This window comes from Hyperoodon ampullatus (genome assembly GCF_949752795.1).
Source record: "Hyperoodon ampullatus genome assembly, chromosome: 6".
Classification (NCBI taxonomy): Eukaryota; Metazoa; Chordata; class Mammalia; order Artiodactyla; family Ziphiidae; genus Hyperoodon; species Hyperoodon ampullatus.
In genome coordinates this window covers 25,699,775-25,723,384 of record NC_136919.1, presented here as the reverse complement: position 1 = coordinate 25,723,384, position 23,610 = coordinate 25,699,775, and the positions used below count along the sequence as shown (strand labels likewise).

The 23,610-nt window shown below is 49.9% G+C and overlaps 1 protein-coding gene across 1 annotated transcript in view; it reads right to left on the bottom strand.

The window, feature by feature from the left end:
• Positions 1-23,610, bottom strand: part of COL15A1 (collagen type XV alpha 1 chain) — a gene marked incomplete at both ends in the record, with an annotated part of 69,339 nt that overhangs the window by 25,100 nt on the left and 20,629 nt on the right. The window contains 14 exons of the mRNA XM_079706684.1: positions 37-72; positions 180-248; positions 2,641-2,703; positions 4,583-4,618; positions 7,070-7,135; positions 8,433-8,516; positions 8,622-8,657; positions 9,478-9,546; positions 9,721-9,861; positions 10,279-10,314; positions 15,735-15,797; positions 16,932-17,057; positions 18,236-18,322; positions 19,497-19,547. Of these exons, the coding sequence (XP_079562810.1) occupies positions 37-72; positions 180-248; positions 2,641-2,703; positions 4,583-4,618; positions 7,070-7,135; positions 8,433-8,516; positions 8,622-8,657; positions 9,478-9,546; positions 9,721-9,861; positions 10,279-10,314; positions 15,735-15,797; positions 16,932-17,057; positions 18,236-18,322; positions 19,497-19,547 (963 nt within the window). The remainder of the gene's footprint in view (positions 1-36; positions 73-179; positions 249-2,640; positions 2,704-4,582; positions 4,619-7,069; positions 7,136-8,432; positions 8,517-8,621; positions 8,658-9,477; positions 9,547-9,720; positions 9,862-10,278; positions 10,315-15,734; positions 15,798-16,931; positions 17,058-18,235; positions 18,323-19,496; positions 19,548-23,610) is intronic.

The following is a 23,610-nucleotide window of genomic DNA, read 5'->3' as shown; positions in this document are numbered from 1 at the left end:
CCAGTCCAGATGCAGGGGCGAGCTGCTCTGGCTTACCATCGGTCCCGGGGCTCCATGCTCTCCAGGTTCACCCTAAAACAGGGGGACACGGACTTGTCACTCAGATGAACACGGTTTGCGACAGAAACAAAGATAGGATGTAGAAGATGTGTGCCTTCAGGGTCTGGTGACATAGTTACCTTTCGGCTCCTCAGCCTTTCCAGAGGAATATCCCCCGTCAGGATGGCGCCCGGCTCTCCCTTCTCACCCTGCAATTCAGAGAACCTTTTGATGAAGCCGGGCCTCCGCCTCACCGCCTTATCCAGAGGCTCATCGCCATGATTTCTCTGGCCTTCACGCTGCCTCTCTGGCCCCACGGCCCGACATGACCTCTTGCTAGAATACTGCACAGCCTCCTAAGTCATTAAATGTTCTCTGGACTGTTCCCTCCATGTACATCAGTTACTGTCCGAAAGCACAGGTTGGGGTCCTGCAAGCCCCTCTGGGGCTCCCGCTGCTGCCAGATCAACATCCCTACTCTCAACCCTCCAGGAATCAGTCCCAACAAGGTCCGTCCCACCTCTGGCTGTGTGGCTCCCCCCTGAGAACCTCTGGCTCCTAATATATTTGGTGGCTTGCTTTCGTAACAACTCGACTTGAGATCTGTTCTCACCTGCAATCCTTAGTCTTGTTAAAACATCTAAAATTGGGAAAGTGACGACAGCATGAACAGTGGAGGCCTCTCCAACACAGGGGCCCTGAGTCTCCATGTGGAACTTTGCCTCCAAACTCCAGGCTCCTGTGCAAATGCTCACTTGATCAGGAAAAGTTATCTCAGTTGCTGGGAAATGGGGGAGATGGGTAGACAGGTGGCAGGGACACAGGATCCTGCCCCCAATCCTGTACTCAGCAGGGCCATCTGCTATCCCAGGAGGCTTTTCCAAGAAGATATATGTCCAGAGAAAAGGCCAGGGAGAGGAACCATTCAAGGCTCTGGCCCCAAACTTCAATGCTAGCCCCTGGGGAACTGGGCTGGACCACACAAAAGTCTCCCTTCAACAGGGCTGGAAGCAGCCAAGGCAGTGGTGCCAAAGCAAGCCAAGCAGCCTCTCCTCTCCATCCCCCAAGCCCACACCTGATATTTGGATCTTACCACTTCGCTGGTGAGGAAAAGCAGTCCTGAGCACGCCAGCAGCAAGAAGAAGCAAGCACAAAAGCATTAGAGGCAGAGAGAGAGAAAGCGCGTTGGCTGCGAGGATCAGAGCAGACCTGCCTGGGCGCTTTTCCTGGTTTTCAAAGTGGCAGGGGATTAGGGGAGAGACGGCTCGTAGGTCCCTCTAGATCCACCCAACCTCGCCATATAGAAAACAGAGCGTTTAAAGCAAGAGCCAATCCTGCTTGACCAGGCCTTCTCCCAAGCCAGAACTGCCCTGACCCCACGCCATCTCTGTAGCCCCGGGACAGCAAAAGGCATCCCAAGACATGGTCCCATGTAACGCTAAACTCAGACCCAGCACACTGAGCCCTCCACTCCCTGGAACTGTGGCCCAACAGACACTGGAGACTCTCTCCCCCTCTGTGGGGCTAGTGGAAAATGGTGGGGGGAGGAAGGAAAGAGAGTAGCCTAATGCTGCCTCCACTTAGAGACACACACACCCTCCTTGACTCCCCAAGGCAGGCTCAGGGCTGCTCCCACTGGCTTTATACAGACCCCCGTTACAGCAACGACCATGCACTCTGCTGGCTGTCTGCATGTCTGTTCCTCACATCTTATTTCTCTATCTAGTGCCTAGTATAGGAAACTGGCTGGCACACCTTAGGGAATGGTTGTAATCTGGATGAGTATATAAATGGATGGATGAATAAATGAATCCAATCCAGAATAACTGCAATCCATTTATGGACGTCACTCTCCCCTTATCTATAAAAACCAACTGGGAAATTAATTCTAAGAGGCAAAGGTGGAAGGGTACAAAGGTCATTTCAATGCCCTTGGAATTTTCAGGAAGTGCTCTGTATGCTAAATATTCCAAAACTTCTGGACCAAGACTGCCATCCAAGTGCAGAATGCCCCCGCTTATACTAATAATAGTTTAATAAAATAATGATTTCTAAATATTAGCATCATTGTATTCATTACTTATACATCTTTTCATCCAACAAATGTTTTAAGTGCCATGTGTGTACCAGGCGCAGTGCTAAGTACTGGAGCTACAGAAAAGAAAGTGGATGTGCCTGCCCTCGGGCAGTGCACACTCTAATGCAGGTGCCCGCGGGCAGTTAGACAAAGCACAGCGTTCAAGGGAGCGTTGGGTTGAGTTCTCTTTCCAAACTATGATGAAAATCTGTTTCTCCACCCACCCCACCTTCACCCTGGAAGAACCTTGAGATCATGAAAGTTAACAGCCCAGGAGTGACTGCTACTAGATACAGTGTTTCTTTTGGCATGATGAAAATGTTCTAGAATTAGGTAGTGGTGATGGCTGCACAACCTTGTGAATATACTAAAAGTCACTGAATTTCACAATTGAAAGGGGTGGATTTTATGGTGTGTGAGTTATATCTCAAATTTTTAAAAAGTTAACAGCTACTTTCAGCCCATTTGAAATATTTACCAAATTCTAGAGCACAAACCCACCCAGATAGCTGGGCCCTGCTTACCTGTTCTCCTTTTAGCCCTGGAAATCCAGGCACACCAGTGTCACCTTTTGGTCCTCTGGGTCCCTAGAAGGAATCATTGGAGGGTAGTTGGTGGTTTGTTAAGATCAAAATGCTTTAACTAAACAAAGTTGTTGTTCCAGAAAGTAAAAGAACACAGAGTGCCAATGGAAGTCACAATTAGTCACGATGTTTTCCTAATATTAAGTGGTCTAGAAATAGTGGTCTGGTGGAAAGAAGACAGCACTGAGTGTTAGGCGGCCTGGAGGCCCCACTCCTCTTTGAACTGTGGTTTCCTCCAATGGGTACCACTGAAACTGCCTGCTGCCTCTGCTCACCCATGGGTCCTCGGGGCCGTCCTGCAGCCCACCGCCCCCATCATTCACCCTCCATGAATCCTGCCCCTTCTCTGGCTCCCCACTACCTACAGGATGGGATCCAAACATCCTAGCCTGACACCCAAACTGACCCCAGCCGGCCTCAGCGCCTCATCTTCCACTTCCGTCACTCCACCAGGGGCGAGCCTATCCCCTTAGCCTCCCTGCACCCCTCACCCGCCCGCCACCGCCATTCCCTCTGCAGAACCAAAATTCTGCACACCCGGTCAGAGGTGACCTCGTCTCAGCTCCAACATACACTTAATATCTGTGACAATGACTCACACAGCCAGACGTCTGCCCCTAAAAAAGAAGTTCAACACTTTATTGCAATTTACCTTTCCATAAGTCCCTACCTTCTGGGTTAACGCAGTGGCCTTCAAATATTTGTTATTATTATTTTTTAGCAGTGAAACTCTTTTCATTCTCCTTTTTCAAGTAAAGTCAAAGAAAAGCCCAATGTATAAAATACGTCAAATGGAGCCTCGGCAGTGGCCTGGATCCTGCCTACTTAGCCCCCTCCTTGCTCCTGAAGTGGTCCCAGAGGCTCTTCTGGGGAGCCTAGGGCTCCCTCAGGAACACAGAACCAGTCATTTAGAGAAAAATGTGTCTGGAACATGCTCTGGCTTTGGAGCTGCCAAGCTGGGGCCGGAGCTCAAGCTCAGAGTCCTGGCCTCTCCTCTTCCTAATTAAGAGGCCTTCTCCATGGCTGCCACCCTCTCCTGTTTTTTAATGTCTAGTTCCCATGTATTTTTAGTGTCAACATAGCACATGCTCCTTTTAAAAAATGTAGAAGTTCAGAAAAGTATAAAAAAAAAAGAAAAAGAGATCATTATAATTCTACCATCAACAACAAATTTCTATTACATTTTTTGATAAATTTCCTTCATTTATCCTGGAAGCAGCGCATGTCACCATTGGCATTAGGCCTTTCAGAGTTGCAGTGTATGGAGAAATTGTGCAGATTTCACTCTGGAGCCTTGGGCTTCACTGCAGGCTCAAACTTTGAGACTAAACTGATCACTTTCGACACAGAAATGCATTTTCACCTTCCATGGTGGAAGCCCCACAGCGTGGTGCACACAGACTATTAATTGTGGACTTCCAGGCTATGATTCCCCTCTCTCCATCCTCCATCGCCACCATCCTCTCTCTCCAGGGACTTTATCTACTCGGACTCTATCTATTTGAAATGCTTGATTCATCCACTCATGTATAGGAAGCCAACCACCGACTCCAGCTCTGGCTCTGGCTGCCCTGGGCTAGAAAGAGATGAACAAGACCTGACCCCCTGCAAGCTGGTCACAGTACAGTTGAGGAAAAAACGATAAGGGTACAAATAACTGTTATTCAAGGCAGAAAAGAACGACAGCAGAGGTGAAAATAAAGCCCTATGGGATTCAAAGGAGGGAAGGATCACTCCAGATGGGGGCAACGAGGAAAGGCTACATGAACAAGACGGCGCTAGGGGTCAGTTGTGCAGATGGAGAGGAACAGCATTCCAGGTGGAAGGAACAGAATGCACACCGCCTCGGGACACAAAGGAAGATGGCTACTGTGCTACTCACTGGAAATCCTGGCAGCCCAGGCATGCCCTCGGGGCCCTGTGACACAGACAGACAAAGCAGCCAGGTTAGGAGCAGCATTTCCAGGCCAGCAGGAACCTGTACCTCAGGGGCCCACTCCCTCCAGCACCATCCAAAGGCCCAAGCACGTTCCCACACAGTGGGGCTCAGGATCCATTTTGCAGAGGATGCCGAGGCCCGGGAGGGGAAGGAACCGTGCAGTCACACACTAGTTAGCACAGAGCCAGAAACTGCTCAGGAGTCTGGAGCCTCCGCTCCCCCGAGCCAGGACTCTCGGCACTTTAAGTCCCAGCCTCCTCTTCTGTGAAATCACTCAGCGTCAGAAACCTCTGCGGCAATGAATGCAGTGCTCAACCTCCACAAATATTCTCAGAAAACAAGTTCCTAAACTCTGAGGAGTGGGCCCAAAGGGTGTGCTGGGGTATTTGGGGGTGGAAGTGGGGGCAGTTGGTGAGACTCAGTTCTTTTCCCTCAGTAAGAGGGAGAATTTTAAAGGACCAGCCATTTTAAAGGCTCCAGGAAACAGAAAATTTGTGGTTCACTCTACATGGGGCCAGGACTCTTTTTCCTCCAAGCCCAGATACCCACATACCTATTAAAGACATAGAGTTTGGCAGAATATATATATACAGAGAGATATAACTGAATGGCAACAACTTTCTCAATATACTGTACAGTCGTCCCTTGGTATCCGAGGGGTATTGGTTTCAGGATCCCCTGTGGATACCAAAATCCGCAGATGCTCAAGGCCCTTATATAAAATGGTGTAGTGTTGGCATATAACCTACATCCATACTCCATATACCCATACACTTTAAATCATCTCTAGATTACTTATAACACCTAATACAATGTAAATGCTATGTAAATAGCTGTAAAACCAATGTAAAAGCTATGTAAATAATTGGCAGCATGCAGCAAATTCAAGTTTTGCTTTTTGAAGCTTTCTGGAATCTTTTTTTCAGCACTTTTTATCCAAGGTTGGTTGAATCTGAGGATGCAGAAGCAACAAAGGACTAATACATACATATATATATATATATATAATGTATATGTGTATATATATATATATACATATAATATACTATATACATATATCTATATGGTGTACATATAGTAGAGTAGAAAAGTATAAAGGTACAGCTGGGAGGGAACTGCCTCTGAGTAGGAAAATCTTGATCTTCCGTTAGGGACGAAGGGGACCCTTGAGGGCCTGGATTTGCCAAAGAGGAGGCCAGGGATTGGGACAGAAGGAGGATTCTCGGGTGGGGAGAAGAGAGAAGGGGTGGGGGCAGACAAGGCCCAAGGGCTCTTAGAACAGAGATGTTGACTCTTAGATCTTGGGCTGTGTTTTGCTTTAGAATTAAGCCACCTAACACTCTAAATCCCCAATAGTTTGGGAAAAACTTTTGTGAAATGACTTGTTTGCTTTAGGGTTTGCTTACTGGGGTGTTTTGGATGATTTTAGTAGAAATCAAGGAAAGGGAGACCCACTGGATGTAGTATAGGAGAGACAGTGAAATGACCCACCAACAGAGGCCACTCAGCAGAAGGAGATACTGGCTCTAAAGGAATCGTGCGGATATTTGCAGAAGCCTTGGGGAGGGCACTGAATTTTCCCCAGGATGTGGACGGCAGAGGTTCAGGCCAACCTCACTGGGGACTGCAGGGCGGGTGGCCCCGGCAGACATCTGGACTGCGCAGCTGTGGAAGTATAAGCCTCAATCTCCGGGTCGGCTTCCACAGAGTGCCACAGTTTGCAAAGCAGTTTCACATCCATCACCTCTTACAAGCTGCCCCAAAGGCTGGTGAGGTGCTATCAGAGAGATGATGAGAGTCTCAGAGCATTATGTAGAGGAGATGGGGCTGGAACCCAAGGCTCCTACGGCCAGAGCTCTTTCCTCTCTCCCCAGCTGTCACCAGCAGATATAGAAGATGCAGTGTGGATTCGTTGCACAGACTGCAGGAGAAAGCTTCCTTCCTCTTAGGTTCTGTTGTGTCATGGACAGACTCTGTGGACTTGCAGAAATAAGGTAGCTTCTTTGTGTGTTCCTGATCTCTAAATGGGGCCAGAAAGACTGAAGCCAGTCACATTCCCTCCTCATGCGCCAGTTTCCCCATAGGTCTCTCTAGGCTCCTCCCATTCTGGGAAATGAGATCATGTAAATAAAAGCATGCCCAAAGCACTGCTCAGACATCTATCAATTTGTTACTTATGATTCTCTGATTTCCATTACACATATTTCTGATGCAAGGGACTGGAAGCTTCCACTGCATTGGACAAAACTCCCTGCACAAATTAATGTGACAGCAACTTCTCAGAAATGCAAAACTCTCTTTCTATTCTACTACTTCGAGACACTCTAGCTCTATGCTTCAGGAGCTCAAAGGATTCCAAACCAACCCAACTTAGTTTCAGCTGGGGCGTCTGGGTAGGACCCTCACTCTAGGGCAGCTGTGGATACACACCGGAGGCCCGACGAGCTCAGGAATGTCCGAGAGATTCATGAATCCATGGGTGATGTTGATCAAAGGCTGAAAAGAGAAAAAATCAGACAAAGAGACAGAGGGTGGCACGCATCCCACCTTGCTCCTGGCAGTGAGGCTTTAACTGAAGTCACCCCACATGGCAGACACAAGCAGACACTGACAACACCCACCCACTGCCAACACACCCATCCCTCCCACTTACAACACAGTCCTGAGCTGCCTTATCACTTTCCTCTTTGATTAATCTTAAAATTGCACCATACATAAATGCCTTTTTTCTTTTATAATTTTAAATATATTTAAATATTATAGTTATATGTTATATAATTATAAATTAATATTAATACCCACAGAAAACAGTGTTGTTGGGTGTGTGTGTGTGTGTGTGTTTGTCCATGTGGTTATTTTATATAAATGGCATTGGGCTGTAGGTATTATTCTTCAACTTGCTTTTTTCACTCAATCATACAGCATGGAGGTCTTTCCATATGGACGTTTTCGGTATGAACATTTTTAGTTTTAACACATTGCCGAAGAGCTGTCTAAAGGGGCCGTGCAACTTACACTTCCAACAAAGTACGTGAGATTATCTATTTCACTACACCCTTACCCATACTTGATATTTTTTAATCATACTTAAAAAAAAAAACAAACCTCTAGTCATTCTTTTTTCCACTTATTTGGGACTTTTTGTCTTTCTGTCATGTACCAGTATGACATTATTTCTCTTGGAAGGGCCACAGTTTTTCACAAATGTGATGTTCTAATATTCAGTGGACTGTGATCATGTCCCAGCCCACATCCCAGTCTTCTCTCCAAATTTCCATTGCTTTCCACCCACCCCGTGCCCATCAACTCCCTGTGCCTTGGACACACCCATGTTTTTCTCTTCTGTGCTTCGGCTCAGAGTGTCTTGACCACCTGAGTTCTGGAAGTCCTGTCCTCCATACTTACCTGGTAAATCCTTCTTAGCTTTCAAGTCCCTGCTCAAGGAGACTTCTTCCAGAAAATCTTCCTTGATTTCTCATAACCTAAACCATCTTTCCTCCCTCATTCCCCCACTTATGTTCCTTGCCTCTTGGTTACAGCTCTGTTACACTCAGTCTCCTGACTGCAAATGCTGCCAACCAGAACAGAGGGTTCTGGACACACTATGTGTGACAATAGAGGTACCAGGGTAGGAGCAGACAGGTGGGCCATGCTGGCAGGTAGGAACTCCAACAGCAGATGCCAGCTATGTGCCCCCTGCATAAAGAGCAGCCCTGAAGGCCCTGAAGTTGTGGACAACCTTCCCTCCCCTTTAGCAAAAGCAACCATGCTGGTGATACCTGGTGATACTCACACTAGATAAGACCTCGATGCGCCCTGGTAGCCCCCTGGGCCCAGGGGGTCCCACAATGCTGGCTCCATCCATCCCTCTTTCACCCTGGATATAGCAGTGAGAGTGGAAAAAAATTCACTGTATGTGGATAATGCTCCTAGAACCAGGCTGAAAATTTCTCTCACCCCCACTTCAGATCTGTGACCTCACCTTGGGTCCCTGGTCTCCTTTTTCTCCTTTGGGACCCTGGCAAAACAGACAAACAAATATTCTTTGGGTTTTTTTCTATTCACTTTGCCCACTCTCCATCTATCCTCCCATCTTGCCGTCTCTCCCTAAGCTCTTACAAGGATTTTGTCCCAGATAATGGGAGCAAAAGATGAGGGGCAAATTCCCCTCACAGAGTCAGAAGGAAGGAATATCTCACAGACAATAAGAGGACCAGAGGCCCTCTCCCAGCACGGGGTGAGTGTCCTTTTGACCCTGAACCCAGAGCACTCTGCATCTGGGGTGTGGGGGAGGTCTTCCTATTCAATCATGGAGGGGGCTGTGCTGCTCCCCTTTGCGAGGCTCAGAGCCTCCTGCACTGGTGTGCTCAGCTCTGGGTACCACTTGGATCTCAAATATAATGAGATCCTGGGGATTGGTCCTCTTGAGAGCAGGTATCATAGAAGAAGATGGACAACACCTCCCTGGGGGGTAGATGTAGTAGGGAAGGGTACTTGTTAGGAGCAAGGGATTCTGAAATGGGGCAAAGTGTGAGTCTTGAATGGGCAGCAGGAAGGAGGCAACGAAGCAGAGATGCTTGATGGTAAGGGACTGTGGAGAGAGAGAAAGATAATTTTCAAGTTTTCCCACATGATGTTTTGTGCAAAACCTCTGTGCTACTCCTCAAAGAAACAAGCTATAAAGAGCACCTGGTCTCCCCACCACACAGCTGGAAGCTGGAGGCGCAGAGAGGGTGAATTAGTGAAAGTAGCGGAGCCAGGATGGCACCCCACAGCTTCTCCACTCCAGTGTGACAGCATGACAACCCTCAAAATGAAGGTGTAAAAAGTCAACCTACACTTGAAGCCGTTGGTCCAGAGATTCTGGGCTCATGCAACAGCCTGATGCTCCCAGAGCCTTCAGTATCCTAGGGAAGGAAGAAGAATGAGAATTTCAGTACTGATTCCCGAGCACCTCCCTGTGCCAGGTGTGGTGCTGGGGCTCAGTGGGGAATCAGCACCACTTTGGCGTTCAGTTAGCTGGCCTTTCCAGTAGTCCTTAGTGCACGTTGTTCTTTAACCACAGAAAGGAGGAAAAGTACCTCAAATCCAGGTCCCATTGTACATCCAGGGCCTCGGGGCCCAGGGGGCCCAGGGGGCCCTGGGGGTCCCATGACCCCAGGAGCGCCAACTTGTCCATTTTTCCCTGGGGGTCCTGGTAAGCCTCTGTTGCCGGGATCACCCTGTAAGGAAGGGGACAGGCTGATTATCTAGCCTTGGAGTCACTCATGGAAGGAACAACATCCGCAACCGAGTCAGAAAATTGTTCTTTGAACTTAATTAGATCGTTGGATTCTCTGATCAGCGCTACTTAATTGTACAGAAACAGCCATCTTGCCAATTGACATTTCACTTGGAGATAAGCTAATGGCGCTCATCGAGTGAATTAGGGTGGAGTGGGTGAGAAAGGAGAAAACCTGGTGGGTTATTCACTCTGCTTCAGCTGTTCTGCCTTCCCCAAGCAGTTCCTTCCACATGTTTCTCTCTGATCCATGACATTTATATATTCAATACTCTAGCCCAACAGTTCAATTATACTAAACCCAGAGAGAGGGGAGGAAGGAGGAGAAAGTTTTTTCTTTTTCATTTTCATTTTTTACCTTTTCACCAAATGAGCCATTAGGTCCTCTTGCTCCCTGAAAAAAAAATGGGGGCCAATTAATATATATTTCATTAAGTATGTTTAAAAGAAAATGCAAGATTGCAGACTCTTAAGTAACAGGACATTAAAATGGGACCCTTCCTGCTCAGTTCTGACTGATGTCTCAAACCTGAGCCCATTACAGTAGTTGTGAGTTTGCTAAGCAGGTCATGCTGAAAGCTTGTGAAACCCATCTTCCAACTATTATCTCATTACCTACCTCAAGAGTGAAAAGAAGTTGAAGATTAACCAGGAAGAGATTGTAGAGGAAGAATTCCCTTGGAGAGCTGTCAGTGTACTGGGTGGGCCCGATTCCCCTTCTCGAAGCCAAGGGAAGGGACTTCAAGAATTTGATATGTATTCCCTAGGTTTTTGGAGATATGTGGATGATGGCTGGCTCTCTTCTGGAAAAATCTAAAGACCAAAAGCTGGCTGGAATAGCCCCAGAATGGGGGTGGGGGGGTCTCTAAAGCAGGTTGCGTGTCCACCACCAATGGGAGACACAGTACAGGTTTCCTGGGGTGTTAGCTGTGGATCCCAAGGAAAGGAGCCAGCTGTGAGCTCAGATAGAGGGGAGGACCAATGGGGGATGATGGTCGGGAGTGGTCAGCCACAGGAGACACTGCACTTCAGTCGGGGGCCCCCAGCTAGAGAACCTCCAAGGAAACCACAGAAGCACCCGCAAGAGAAGCCAGCAACTGCATGGCCACACAGAAGGCCCTGACACGATGATACACCCACCATCTAAGGCTGTGCTTTCTCCCAAACCCCTCTTTCCCTGGGCCAGATTCCCCTTCCTATATCAAATCCATAGAAATGACCAAGTGGATAGTTCCAAAATAGCCATGCTCGAAAATAAGATGGCGAGTGATACTGAATCTGAAACAGTGAGGAATGGCAAAGAGAAAACATGGGAAGCTGAAGCCAGAGGCTTCAGTGGTGGAGAGAAACCACAGGTAGAAAAATATCAGGCAAGGGAGGAGTGGAAGCCGGGAGCAGGGTGTGGCTCTGACAGGGAGATAGGTTGAAATTCTGGAGCTAGATAGCCATGGAGCCCTGCCCGTCTCCCCTCACCTCCCACTTCCACTCCTGCTACAACGATAATAAGAGTTGTTTACTGGAGCAAAGGGATAGGGCAGAGCCCCAGGTGGCTAGTGGACCCTGGGAGGTCCAGGGGTACCCCAAACACCTAAGATCAGCTGTTGAGGTGCCCTGCCTGATGGCACATCCTACTCTTCCCATCACCTTCCTGAAACTTGCAAAAGTACCTACCACCCAACTCCCTAGTAATTTGTACAGAGGCAGGAAACAGACTAAAGAGGGATTCCAATTTCTAAAGCAAACACACAAACAAGAAACACTACACATTTGAGGAGAGGCAACACTCTGAAAGAGAAACAACAACATCAACCATGGAAGGTTTCCTGAGGAAACAGCTAAGAACAGGATCCAATCAGGAGTCTAAGTAAATACTATATATTCTCAGGGAGAAAAGGGAGGATATAACAGCCAAGAAACAAGGACAAACTATTATGAAATAAGAACAGTGGTTATGGAAAAGAATCAGGGCTTCCCTGGTGGCGCAGTGGTTAGGAGTCCGCCTACCAATGCAGGGGACCCAGGTTCGAGCCCTGGTCCGGAAAGATCCCACATGCTGCAGAGCAGCTAAACCTGTGCACCACAACTACTGAGCCTGCGCTCTAGAGCCCGCGTGCCTAGGGCCTGTATTCCGCAACAAGAGAAGCCACCGCAATGATGAGCCCGTGCACCACAATGAAGAGTAACACCTGCTCACTGCAGCTAGAGAAAGCCCGTTCGCAGCAACAAAGACCCAACACAGCCAAAAATAAATAAATAAATACCTTTTTTTAAAAAAGAAAAAATCAATTAGAGACCTTAGAGACAAAAATATATAACTGCTGAGAGAAAGCACTCTACAGAAGGGTTGAATAACAGAAGAGACACACCTGAAGAGAGAATCACAGAAAGAATCCCGTTACTCTATGGGGTGGTGGGAGGAGAGGGTTGCTTGCAGAGGGAAGCAAGGCTGGCTGGCTAGACTCTGTCACTTCCCTGCCTGCTGGCCTGACATGGGAAAAATTAAGTGTGACCTTTTATCCCGGGCAGAAACAGAAAGAATCGGGTTCCAGTTTTGTTGCCCAATCTGCAGGCTACAGTTTCTGTGTCTGCTTTTCTCGGGTGTGACCAGCCACACCATCTTCTGCTGCCTGACGCAATCTGTTCTTGAAGGAAGTACGAACCTTATGCATTTTTCAAGTAACAAGTCAAATCACGGTCAGGGATACTGTGAAATAGAAGTTAACTTAGTCCCATCTCTTGACTTCTGGACTCTATCCTCTGAAAACATTATTATTGTGTTGCCAGTTGACCCCATTCAAGAAAAAGATGTTCATAAGGTAAAAAACTGTACTTTTTCAATTGCCTTCCTGACTCTTTTCAAATCAAGAGTATACCTTGTAGCAGTTTCAAAGGAAGTTCTAGAAGATATGTGGGACCTTGATTTATCTTTCTCAGAAACAGATGATTTTATCCAGCTTGTACATATGAAGGCAGAAGATGAGTCCCCTGTCACTGGAGGTGTGTAAGCTGAGCAGAGACTGTAGAGGGGCATCAGGGATCAAATGTATCATTGGATCTTATGTGCTGTTACATCCCTGAGATTATTCATTTTCTTTAGCAAATTTTGTTATTTCACATTCAGACTATTCTCCTTGGTTTACTTTTTTGGGGGGCATGGGGGTGGGGGGGTCAATGTCATGTGCGAGGCTTTCCTCCAGCTCTCCAGATGCAAATTTCCAAGTCCTTCTAGAGTCTACTTTTCCTTGACCAGAAAACATCATACACACACAGGGCAACAAATTAGGCCTCACAGCAAATTCCAGGAAGAAAAATGTGATTTATCTGCCACAATTAGTCTGGGCAAGCCTGCTGCTCTGTGCACAACCGAGTGGCTGAGCAGCTGCAGAATACGCCTGTGAGGGTGTTTGTGTGCGGATGTGGGCATGGGCATGGGTATTTTTAAGTCCGAGACCAGCCAGGGAGGGGTGTGTGGGGAGGGGTGTGTGGGAGAGGGGTGTGTCGGGGAGGTGTGTGTGGGGAGGTGTGTGTGGGGGAGGGGTCTGTGGGGGGAGGGGTGGGTGTGGGAGGGGCGTGGGGGGAGGGGTGTGTTGGGGAGGTGTGTGTGGGGAGGGGTGTGGGGGGAGATGTGTGTGGGGAGGGGTGTGTGGGGGAGGGGCGTGGGGGGAGGGGTGTGTTGGGGGAGGGGTAGGTGTGGGAGGGGTGTGGGGAGGGGTGTGGGGGGAGGGGTGTGTGGGGGAGGGGCGTGGGGGGAGGGAGTGTGTTGGGGAGGTGTGTGTGGGGAGGGGTGTGGGGGGAGATGTGTGTGGGGAGGGGTGTGTGGGGGAGGGGCGTGGGGGGAGGGGTGTGTGGGGAGGGTTGTGTGGGAGGGGTGTGTGGGGAGGGAGTGTGTTTGGGAGGGGTGTGTGGGAGGGGTGTGTGGGGAGGGTGTGTGAGGAGGGGTGTGTGTGGGAGGTGTGTGGGGGGAGGGGTGTGCAGGAGGGGTGAGCGGGGAGGGTGTGTGGGGAGGGATTGTGTGTGGGAGGGATGTGGGGAGGGGTGTGTGGGGAGGGGTGTGTGGGAGGGGTGTGTGGGGAGGGGTGTAGGGGAGGGGTGTGTGGGAGGGGTGTGTGAGGAGGGTGTGTGAGGAGGGGTGTGTGTGGGAGGTGTGTGGGGGGAGGGGTGTGCGGGGAGGGGTGTGTGGAGGGGTGTGTAGGGGAGGGGTGTGTGGGAGGGGTGTGTGGGAGGGGTGTGTGGGGAGGGGTGTGTGGGGAGGGGTGTGTGGGAGGGGTGTGTGGGAGGGGTGTGTGGGGAGGGGTGTGTGGGAGGGGTGTGTGGGAGGGGTGTGTGCAGAGGGGTGTGTGGGGAGGTGTGTGTGGGGAGGGGTGTGGGAGGGTGGTGTGGGGAAGGGTGTGGGGGGAGGGGTGTGGGGGGAGTGGCGGGGGCAGGGAAGCTGGTAAGAAGAACAAGGAAGATGAGAGTAAGTCTTGTGACGTTTCCTGCAAAATTTAATTTCTTATGAAACAGTCAGTACATGTAAAATGAGTTCTATAAAGCTCGACAATTGTTTCTTCCTTTTCTGAGAAATGAGCTTTGCACGAAAATCAAGTTACTGTTTCAATAAAAATACTCCTGAGAGCTGACGGAAACTGGAAACTCAGTGACAAGGATGGTGTCTAGGGAGTCAGCACTTTCCACAGCTCCGTCCAGGTGGGGTACACAGAAGGCCTCCAGTCCCCACCCCAGAGGGGAGGCCCCTCCCTCCTCTGAACCCCAGTGAAGCTCACGACTACATCCCTAGAAGGAAGCTCACCTTATCTTTATTGCCCCCGTTTGCAGAACATGGGAACGCAGTAGGGGCAGGAACCCCGCCCCCACAGCACCACGTGGCTTAACAGAAGACTACAGGGGCTTACAGAGAAGGGAGAGACTGAGGGCATGTGAGACTGAGGATCGGAGGGTGAAAAGGGCACCTGAAGAAGTTTCATTCATGCATCAAACTGCTCACAGAAGACTGGGCTAGGTTCTAAGGATACACAGACAGTGCTTGCGCCCTGCTTGTAAGGCTGGGAGCAGACTGGTAAGCAAACAGCTTCAGTGACCCTGGCTGGAGGGGTCCTGCAGAATCAGTACTGTGCTAATGGGAAGCAGAGGAAGGAGGGGTACTTTCTGCTCACAGAGTCCAGGAGAGCTTCCCAGAGGGTATATCTGAACTGGGCTTCTGAGAATGAGGAAAGGGAAAGGACAGCCCAGAGGGGAAACCACAGGCCAGGGCCAGGAGGCTGTGCAAGCCCAGAGCCTTTCAGTAGGGCTGGCTGGCTGGCCTGGAGGCCCGGTGTGTAAGGGAGCGGCGGGAGGTGGAGCTGGAAAGGTAGGTCGGGAAGGGCCTTGAAGGTCTGCACGTAGTGAGGGCTCTGTCCTGCAGGCAACGGGGGGGCCGCTGGCGCTTTCTCAGTGGAGAGGGCAGTGAGTGGTGAGAGCCTGCTCTAGGAAGATGGACTGGGCAGGTAGCTGGAGGCTGGATTGTGGGTGGGGAGAAGGGGGCACCAGCGAGGAGCCTGATGCCACACTGCAGGCGAGGAGAGATGAACGTCAGGTCAGGGCGGAGAGAGAGGGGGCTGGGTGGATGGCAGTGCCATTCACGGAAGCTGGGGACATGCAGGAGTGGGCAGGGGAAGACGCTGAGTGCAGGTTTGGGCATAAAGAGCTCCAGGAGGGGGAGACATCCAGCAGTGCGGACCAGGATGGGATCAGAGGCAAGGTCAGGCTTAGACGTCAGAGAGGCAGGCTGCGCCTGGTGACTCCCCGTGTTGGAACCCGCCCCCCTCTTCTCCGTACCTTCTCCCCTTTCATTCCAGGAAGGCCGGAGGCTCCATCAAGTCCAGGCTTTCCCTCAGGGCCCTGAGGAACATCAAGGATAATCAGCCCACAACATCTCTGAGAAGAATCAAATATGAACCCTCGGGCTTCCCTGGTGGCGCAGTGGTTGAGAGTCCGCCTGCCGATGCAGGGGACACGGGTTCGTGCCCCGGTCCGGGAGGATCCCACATGCCGCTGAGCGGCTGGGCCCCCGTGAGCCATGGCTGCTGTGCCTGCGCCTCCGGAGCCTGTGCTCCGCAACAGGAGAGGCCAAAACAGTGAGAGGCCCGCGTACCGGAAAGAAAAAAAAAAAAAAAAAAATATATATATATATATATATATATATGAACCCTCTTTGGAAAAGGAGGCCAGGGCTGGGAAGACCAAGCGGGTGAGGCCAGTGGGTCCAAAGCCTTGTGTCAGCCCATAGCAGAACACCTGTCCTGGCCCCAGTTCAGCCACAGCCGGCTGTGCATCTGTGGATAAGGGTCCTTCACTCTCTGGGTTGCATTTTCTCTTCTGTGGGGAGTCGGGGGCAGGGCTGGACGAGGTAGCTTCTGGGGGCCTCCCACCCCGGGCCCAGCACTGGTGCTCTACGATTCCGAGATTCTACACGAGCCTGCAGTTCCTATACTAAGATAAAGCAGCAAAACAATGTGTAGGGTGATTTTTTTTTGGCTGCTGCTGCTTTTTTTTTTTTTAATAAATTTATTTAATTTATTTTTTTATTTTTGGCTGTGCTGGGTCTTCATTGCTGCATGCGGGCTTTCTGTAGTTGCGACAAGCAGGGGCTACTCTTCGCTGCGGTGCACGGGCTTCTCCTTGCGGTGGCTTCTCTTGTTGTGGAGCATGGGCTCTAGGTGCGCAGGCTCAGTAGTTGTGGCGCACGGGCTTAGTTGCTCTGCTGCATGTGGGATCTTCCCGGACCAGGGCTCGAACCCGTGTCTCCTGCATTGGCAGGCGGATTCTTAACCATTGAGCCACCAGGGAAGCCTGGCTGCTGCTTCTTATGAGTCTTAGTAATGTCTCAGCCGAGGAGGAATTTGTTTACAAACGCTAGCTAGCTCCTCACTCTCTGTCGTAAGCCTTAGCGCTGCGGTCTGCAGTCTGTACCCCCTCCCTGGCTAAAGGAAGCCCCATAGGCACAGAGTGGGGGCAATGGCTTTGGCAGCTCACCGGGGGACCAGGTTCACCAGCAGGTCCATCTTCTCCAGGGGATCCAGGGGGTCCCATGAAAACATCAGTTCCTGGTTTTCCTGGAATCCCAGGTAAGCCAGGTGGGCCTGGGGGACCTGGAGGACCCTAAAAATAGACACCTTGTTAAGAAACAGTGCGGGAGGAGGGGACAAATATATATGTTCCATTCACTCCATTTCTGAAAACAACTCTACAAGTAGAGAGTGGTATTCCTACTTAGAAGATGGGGAAACTGAGGCTTAGTGACATGATGTGACTTGCTCAAGAGCTCACACACAGAGCTAGTTAGAAGAAGAGCTGGGATTTGAATCCAGGTCTTTTTAGGCGCATTATATCATGTTTTCTCCCTAGATGTATGTACATAATAAGAATATAATTTGTTGGAATTCTCAGAGGTACTCTACTTTAGTTTTCTGATTTCCTGAGAGGTGAGCCCAAAACTGCCTACTGTGAACCCTTATTAAAAACACCCCTGCAATGTACTAGTCTCTTTAGCCTCGGGCTGGGTTGGCTGATGCCACCACCTTGGAAGTCCCAGCTGGGTCCCGCTCCACTCATCCAGTGAGTCCTGAACCCTTCCAGCCCTGTCATGGTAAGTGAGCATATGGGCAGCTGAGTGGCGCCTTCTAGGTGGGGATTCAGCACGAGGGCTCAGAGGAAGGGATGGAGATGAGGTTGGGGCCCTGGGGACAGAGGCACGAGATGCAGTTGAGAAGAGAGGTGCTCCCAGGGGAAATCTAGAGGGACCAGTGGGGGCCCAGCCTTGGGCAAGAGGCTGGGAGAGCAAGAGGTGCCAAAGAGGCAGAATAAGTGGTCTGGAGAGGTAGGGAGGGGGCCACCTCAGGGTAGGAAGGATTTTGAGAAGGGTCTGGAAGCCAAAGTATGAAATGCTATCTAGAGAAGAGGCCAGCAGGTCTCTGTAATGGGTAAGGGGGTGGGGGGCAGAGCCAGGTGGTAGAGGTGAAGGTCATGGGCATACCTGCTGTGAAAGAGCCTGCTGGAGAAGGCTACCGGGGGAAGGAGGCAAGTGGCAAAGGGGGGCTCCTGACTATAAACTAAGGCTCAGACTCACTTAAAACTGATGGAAGACGGAAATGCCAAACATATACAAATATAGAGGGGAAAGTATAGTGAGTCCAGGAGCCCACCATCAGCCGCAAGAGTTATCAACGGTGGCAATCTGCTTTCATCTGTTATCGGCCCCTGTGTCCCTCCCTTCCCTCCCTCCTGGATCCTCGTGAAGGCTGCCCCCAACACTAGGCTGTTTAACCCTTCACACTTACTCTTAACAGCTCCTCGCTGGGCACTGGGTCACCAGAGCCGACGTCCAAGCCCCAGCCCAGGCTGGAGCCCTCAGCCTCCGCTCCCACCTGTACAGAGAAAAAGTTCCCACGGCTTAGCTTCACCTGCTACTCTCCAAGGACAGCTGTGTCACTGAAAGTTTTCCCATATTCTGTGGCCCTACAACTGCTGCTGCCAACTTTCCTTCTGGCTTTTTCTCCCGGTCCCCTGTACAGCTGCCCTCCTCCCTCTCCCCCTCCCAGCTGTGTGGCCAACACACAGCCCGTCCTCAAACACAGGACACTCTTTCACAGCCTCTTCTGCTGCCTTTCAAATCCCTACTCATCCTTCAAGGCCCAGTTCCATGGTCACCTCCTCCATGGAGCCCTGCCCAACCCCATTTTCAGAGAGAATGCACCTCTCCTACTCTGTGTTCCCACCAGCCACTGCGGGGGTCTGGATTTGGCAGTAGGACCACCTGACTTGAAGCTCAGTTGTGCGTGTGTTGGTCCCACTACGCTAGGATTTCCTCCAGGGTCGGCCCAATCCTGAGATACCTCTGGGTGCCCAGTGTCCAGCATGAGATCTGACACTGAGAAGGCCCTCATTATGTACTTGTTGAATACCATCAAATTCCTCCAAAGAACAAAAGGAAACTTCCAAAACACCTTTCTGGTACTCAGTTCCTGAAGATGGGAACCAGGCAAGGCCTAATTCAATCATCGAATAAGGAAGAGCTGGGTTAGGGGTTGGAGCTGAGTTTAGGCAGGTTGTGGCAGTGTGGGCATGTAGGTGGGAGAAGGGAGGTGATGATATAAAGGTGAGGAGACAGGAGGCTGTTGCCAGCATCCAAGGGATGAGGAGGTGCTGCACAGCTAGACTCGGGGGCTTCGGGACTGACTTAATTGAGGGGGGGCACTTGAGGATGTTTCCTGGCTTCTCTCTTCATGATCAGGAAGATGGGGTACCATTCCCAGAGCAGGGGAACCCTGGGGGGAGAGCAGGCCTGGGAGCATGGTGACAAGCTCAGTTTGGGATGTGCTTAGTTTGAGGGACCTGGGGGTCTTTCAGGGTACAGGATATAAATGGGATGTAAATAGTTTCTGCTTCTGGACTCTATGAGAGAGTCCTGGTACAGGAGAGAGAACTGAGCTCTGACTGGAGGGCACTTGGGGGCAGACGGGAAGGATCTGCCTATGGCTGTTTTGTGCATCCCCATCCCCTGCACACTGTGCATGTGACAACCCTGGGTGGGAATCTCACCGTGGGTCCAGCAGGTCCAAGGGAGCCAGGAAGCCCCTCCCCAGCTTCACCCTAAAGAAAACAAGATATCAGTGGAACACTGGGCACCCCTTCCCACTCCCCTCCTCTCTCCAGAAACTGTGCTTATTTCAAGAGGAGGCTTATGCAGCAGTTCTATATACCTAATTTGTTGAGCGTGTACTATGTGCCAGGTAAAGTTTTCCATGTATTAATTCATTTAATCCTCACCACATCCCAGAGAGAAGGTTCTACAATCCCCATTTTATACATGAATAAACAGAGAGAGGGGTGTGGCAGAGCCAGACATGAATGCCCCTCTCATCCACTGCCTTGGGTGACTCTGAGATTCAAAATGATCCAAAAGATATTCCAGAGTGGGTACTCCCATGACTGTCCCTATTGTGTTATTAAACTGTCTGCTCAGGAATTGGGGCACACATTTCAATTCATCACAGATTCCTGACACAGGCACTTAGGGTGATCTATCTTCATTACTTATGTGCCACGATGAAATCCTGCATGTTCGTCTCTCTCTTTCACCTTTCTCCCCACACCTCTCTCTCTCTCTCTCTCTCTCTCTCTCTCTCTCTCTCTCTCTCTCTCTTCTTGGAGCTTTTAAAAAATCTCATTGGATGGGAATTCCCTGGTGGTACAGTGGTTGGGACTCTATGCTTCCGCTGCCATGGCCCGGGTTCAATCCCTGGTCGGGGAACTAAGACCCTGGCAAACATGGAGAGGCCAAAAAAGAAAAATTAAAAAAAATTTTTTTTAAACATCTCATTGGAAAAGTCAGAAGCCCCCTTGACGGAAAAACCACCATGTATTAGGAACCTACCAACCCTCACAGTTCTACTACTTTAAGGCCACAACTGCCAACATTTAGGGAGGGTATTTCCTTCCAGGGTTTTTGCATGTGTCTATTTTTAAATAGTTAAGACCACAGTGGAACCACCTGACTTGAAGCTCAGTTGTGTGTGTGTTGGTCCCACTAGGCTAGGACTCCCCCAGGGTCGGCCCAGTCAGTATACTGAAGTTCATAACCAGCTTTTTTTCCACTTAGCATTATATGGTAAGTATTTTCCTCCATCATTAAATACTCCTAATAAGTATAATTTTAATAGCTGCATAATGTTCCATTATTTGAACATCCTTTAATTCAATTAACTCCCCTATTGTTGGCTAGTTAAACTGTGTCTAGTTTTTTTCCATTATGGACAATACTGAGATTAACAACCATGTACACAAAGACTTTTTACATAACAGACTATCTCCTTTAGGATTGATTCCTAGAACAAAAGTGTCTGGGTCAACAATATGCCGTTTTATGGTGTTGATATGTGTTGATCAAGAACTTCTCAGCAGGGCTTCCCTGGTGGCGCAGTGTTTGAGAGTCCGCCTGCCGATGCAGGGGACACGGGTTCGTGACCCGGTCTGGGAAGATCCCACATGCCGCGGAGCGTCTGGGCCCGTGAGCCATGGCCGATGGGCCTGCGCGTCTGCAGCCTGTGCTCCGCAACGGGAGAGGCCGCGGCAGTGAGAGGCCCGCGTACCGCCAAAAAAAAAAAAAAAAAAAAGAACTTCTCAGCAGTAGTAAACCACTGACACTGTCACCAGCATAGCTGGTCTCACCAGGCCCTCACCAAGTGCCAGGTCCTGAAAGCACAAACTATAAAGGATCTAAGGACAACTGGACCAGGTTTCCCAATAAATCAATGGCAAAAAGAACAAAGTAGGTGGGAAACAATCATAGACCAAAAGAGACTTAAGAGACACATCAACCAAACACAAAGTAGACCTTGTTTGGATTCAGATTCAAACTAAGTGAAAAAAGGCATTTTTAAATAATTAGGGTATTAGATAATATGAAGGAACCACTGTCAATTTTGTTAGATAGATAATGACATCCATTATTACCACTGATGGATGACCCTGTGGCTAAGGGGAAAAAAAGGTCCCAGATCAACCTATTAACAATACACATTAACATGTTTATGAGTTAAATGATACAGTGTTTGGGATTTGCTTTAAAATACTCCAGTCTTCCCCTTCCCTCCACTCCAAAAAGATGGCTGTAGGAGGTGGAACAGATAAAGCACGACTCGCGTAATGTTGCTGAGTGATTTGTATGTGGGGGGGTTATTATACTATTCTAAGTCGTTTTGTGAATTTTTAGAGTTTCCATAATAAAACGTTTTAGAAAAAGAAAAAGGAAAACTGGCTCTGTGTGAAGGTGCATCGCCAGCCAGTATTGCTGCACCTGGTGTGGCATCACCGTGGCGACATGCAGTCTTGGTGTGTTGTGTGTCCCTTGGGTTGAGGAGCGGAGGAGCAGGGGGACTGTTCAGCGAGCCCAGGGCCACAGGCATCACAGCCGGCCTGGGGGGTTCCATGTTCGCTGCCCAGTACAGTCTCCTGGGAGCATGAGCCCCAGCACCAGGGGCTCCTCAGCTGGTCTGGCAGTGAACTCGGACACCTGCAGCGGCCTAAGCTTCCCAGGTGTCTCTAAGATGAAGAAAAGGTTAAAAACCAGAGCTCTCGCTCGCCTTCTCTTCTTTTTTTTTTTTTTTTTTTTTTTGTGGTACGCGGGCCTCTCACTGTTGTGGTCTCTCCCGTTGTGGAGCACAGGCTCCGGACGCGCAGGCTCAGCGGCCATGGCTCACGGACCCAGCCGCTCCGCGGCATGTGGGATCTTCCCGGACTGGGGCACGAACCCGTGTCCCCTGCATCAGTAGGCGGACTCTCAACCACTGCGCCACCAGGGAAGTCTCCTCCTCTTTTTATAGACAGCAACACCAAGACTCACCACAAGTCAGAACCTCAGCCTCCCAGCTCCCATTCTGGGACCTCTCCACCATACCACACTCTCAGGGATGCTCTAGGGCATGAGCTCTGCAGGCCAGCATGCCTGGGTTCAAATCCCAGCCCTGATCTTAAGGGTGTGCCACAGCAGGCAGGTCCCTTTACCTAAGTCTCACTCCCCTCATCTGGAAAATGGAGACGATTCTCCTTGTACCAGAGAGTGGTGGTGTGCATAGAATCAGATCAAGTTGGAACCCAGAGTGCTTAACAAATGTCAGTACAAAAGGCTTATTTCCCACCCCTTGACTGTGAGTTCCTTGGGGACAGGGACGAGGTCATATTCATCTCAATCTCCAAGTGTATGGACTGAGGGCCCTGAGTTGCTATGCACTGAGTCAGTGAGAACATCAATGAGTGAATGAATAAAAAATAAAGAGACCAAGCAGTGCTTGATGACCACTGGGCGCTGCAGCCGTGGGCATTCAGGATTCACAGCCAGCTCTCGGATGTCCTGTCCCACAGCCCTCCCATCCCAGGTCAGCCCTGGAGCACTGTGGCCAAAGGACCACATGTCTGTAACTTGAGTCAAGGCTCTGAAAGCATGTGTGACCAAGTGCTGCTCGGGGAACTGGCAGGCCCAAGCTGGTCACCAATCGAATTCTTTCCTTTAAAAATATTGACACTTAAATGTCAATTTAATTCCCCAGTTCACACAAGCCCATGCTGAGGACCAGCTCTGGGTTTCCCACTTCTAAAAGACAAAGTCACAGCCCTTAAGTGGTGACAACGTCACACCTGTGCATAGAACTTTCCGAACATTCCCTGACCTGCATTCTGACTTGACCTCACAGCCACCCTCTTCTACAGATGAGGAAACTGAAGCCCAAAGAAAGGGATTTGCGTGAGGTCGTACAGTTGCAACCCAAAAACTCGTGTTGGAAGGGACCTGAAGGTGACCCTCTGCTGCCTCCCCCCCAACACACAAACACACCTCTGATGCTTCTATTTTCTCTACAGTCCCTGCCACGTCTTACAAGCTTCCCCACCTCCAGGATGGAAGCTAATGACATTTGAGATGGGCCTTTGTATCTTTAGGCAGCTCTGCCTGTTAGAAAGCTCTCATTCCAATTAAAGAAGTGGGCAATTTGGGACACAAAGCCAGGTGCCCCAGGTTTTTACCTCTTGCTTCTTCTTCTCCACAAACTGCAGCTTCCTTGTGTGTTCCTAGGTTGGAGGACCCTCAAAAGCCCAAATTCCGCATCTTGTGAACCAAAATGAAAACCTCCCTCTAGGAAAGCCAGGAGCAGGCCCCTCC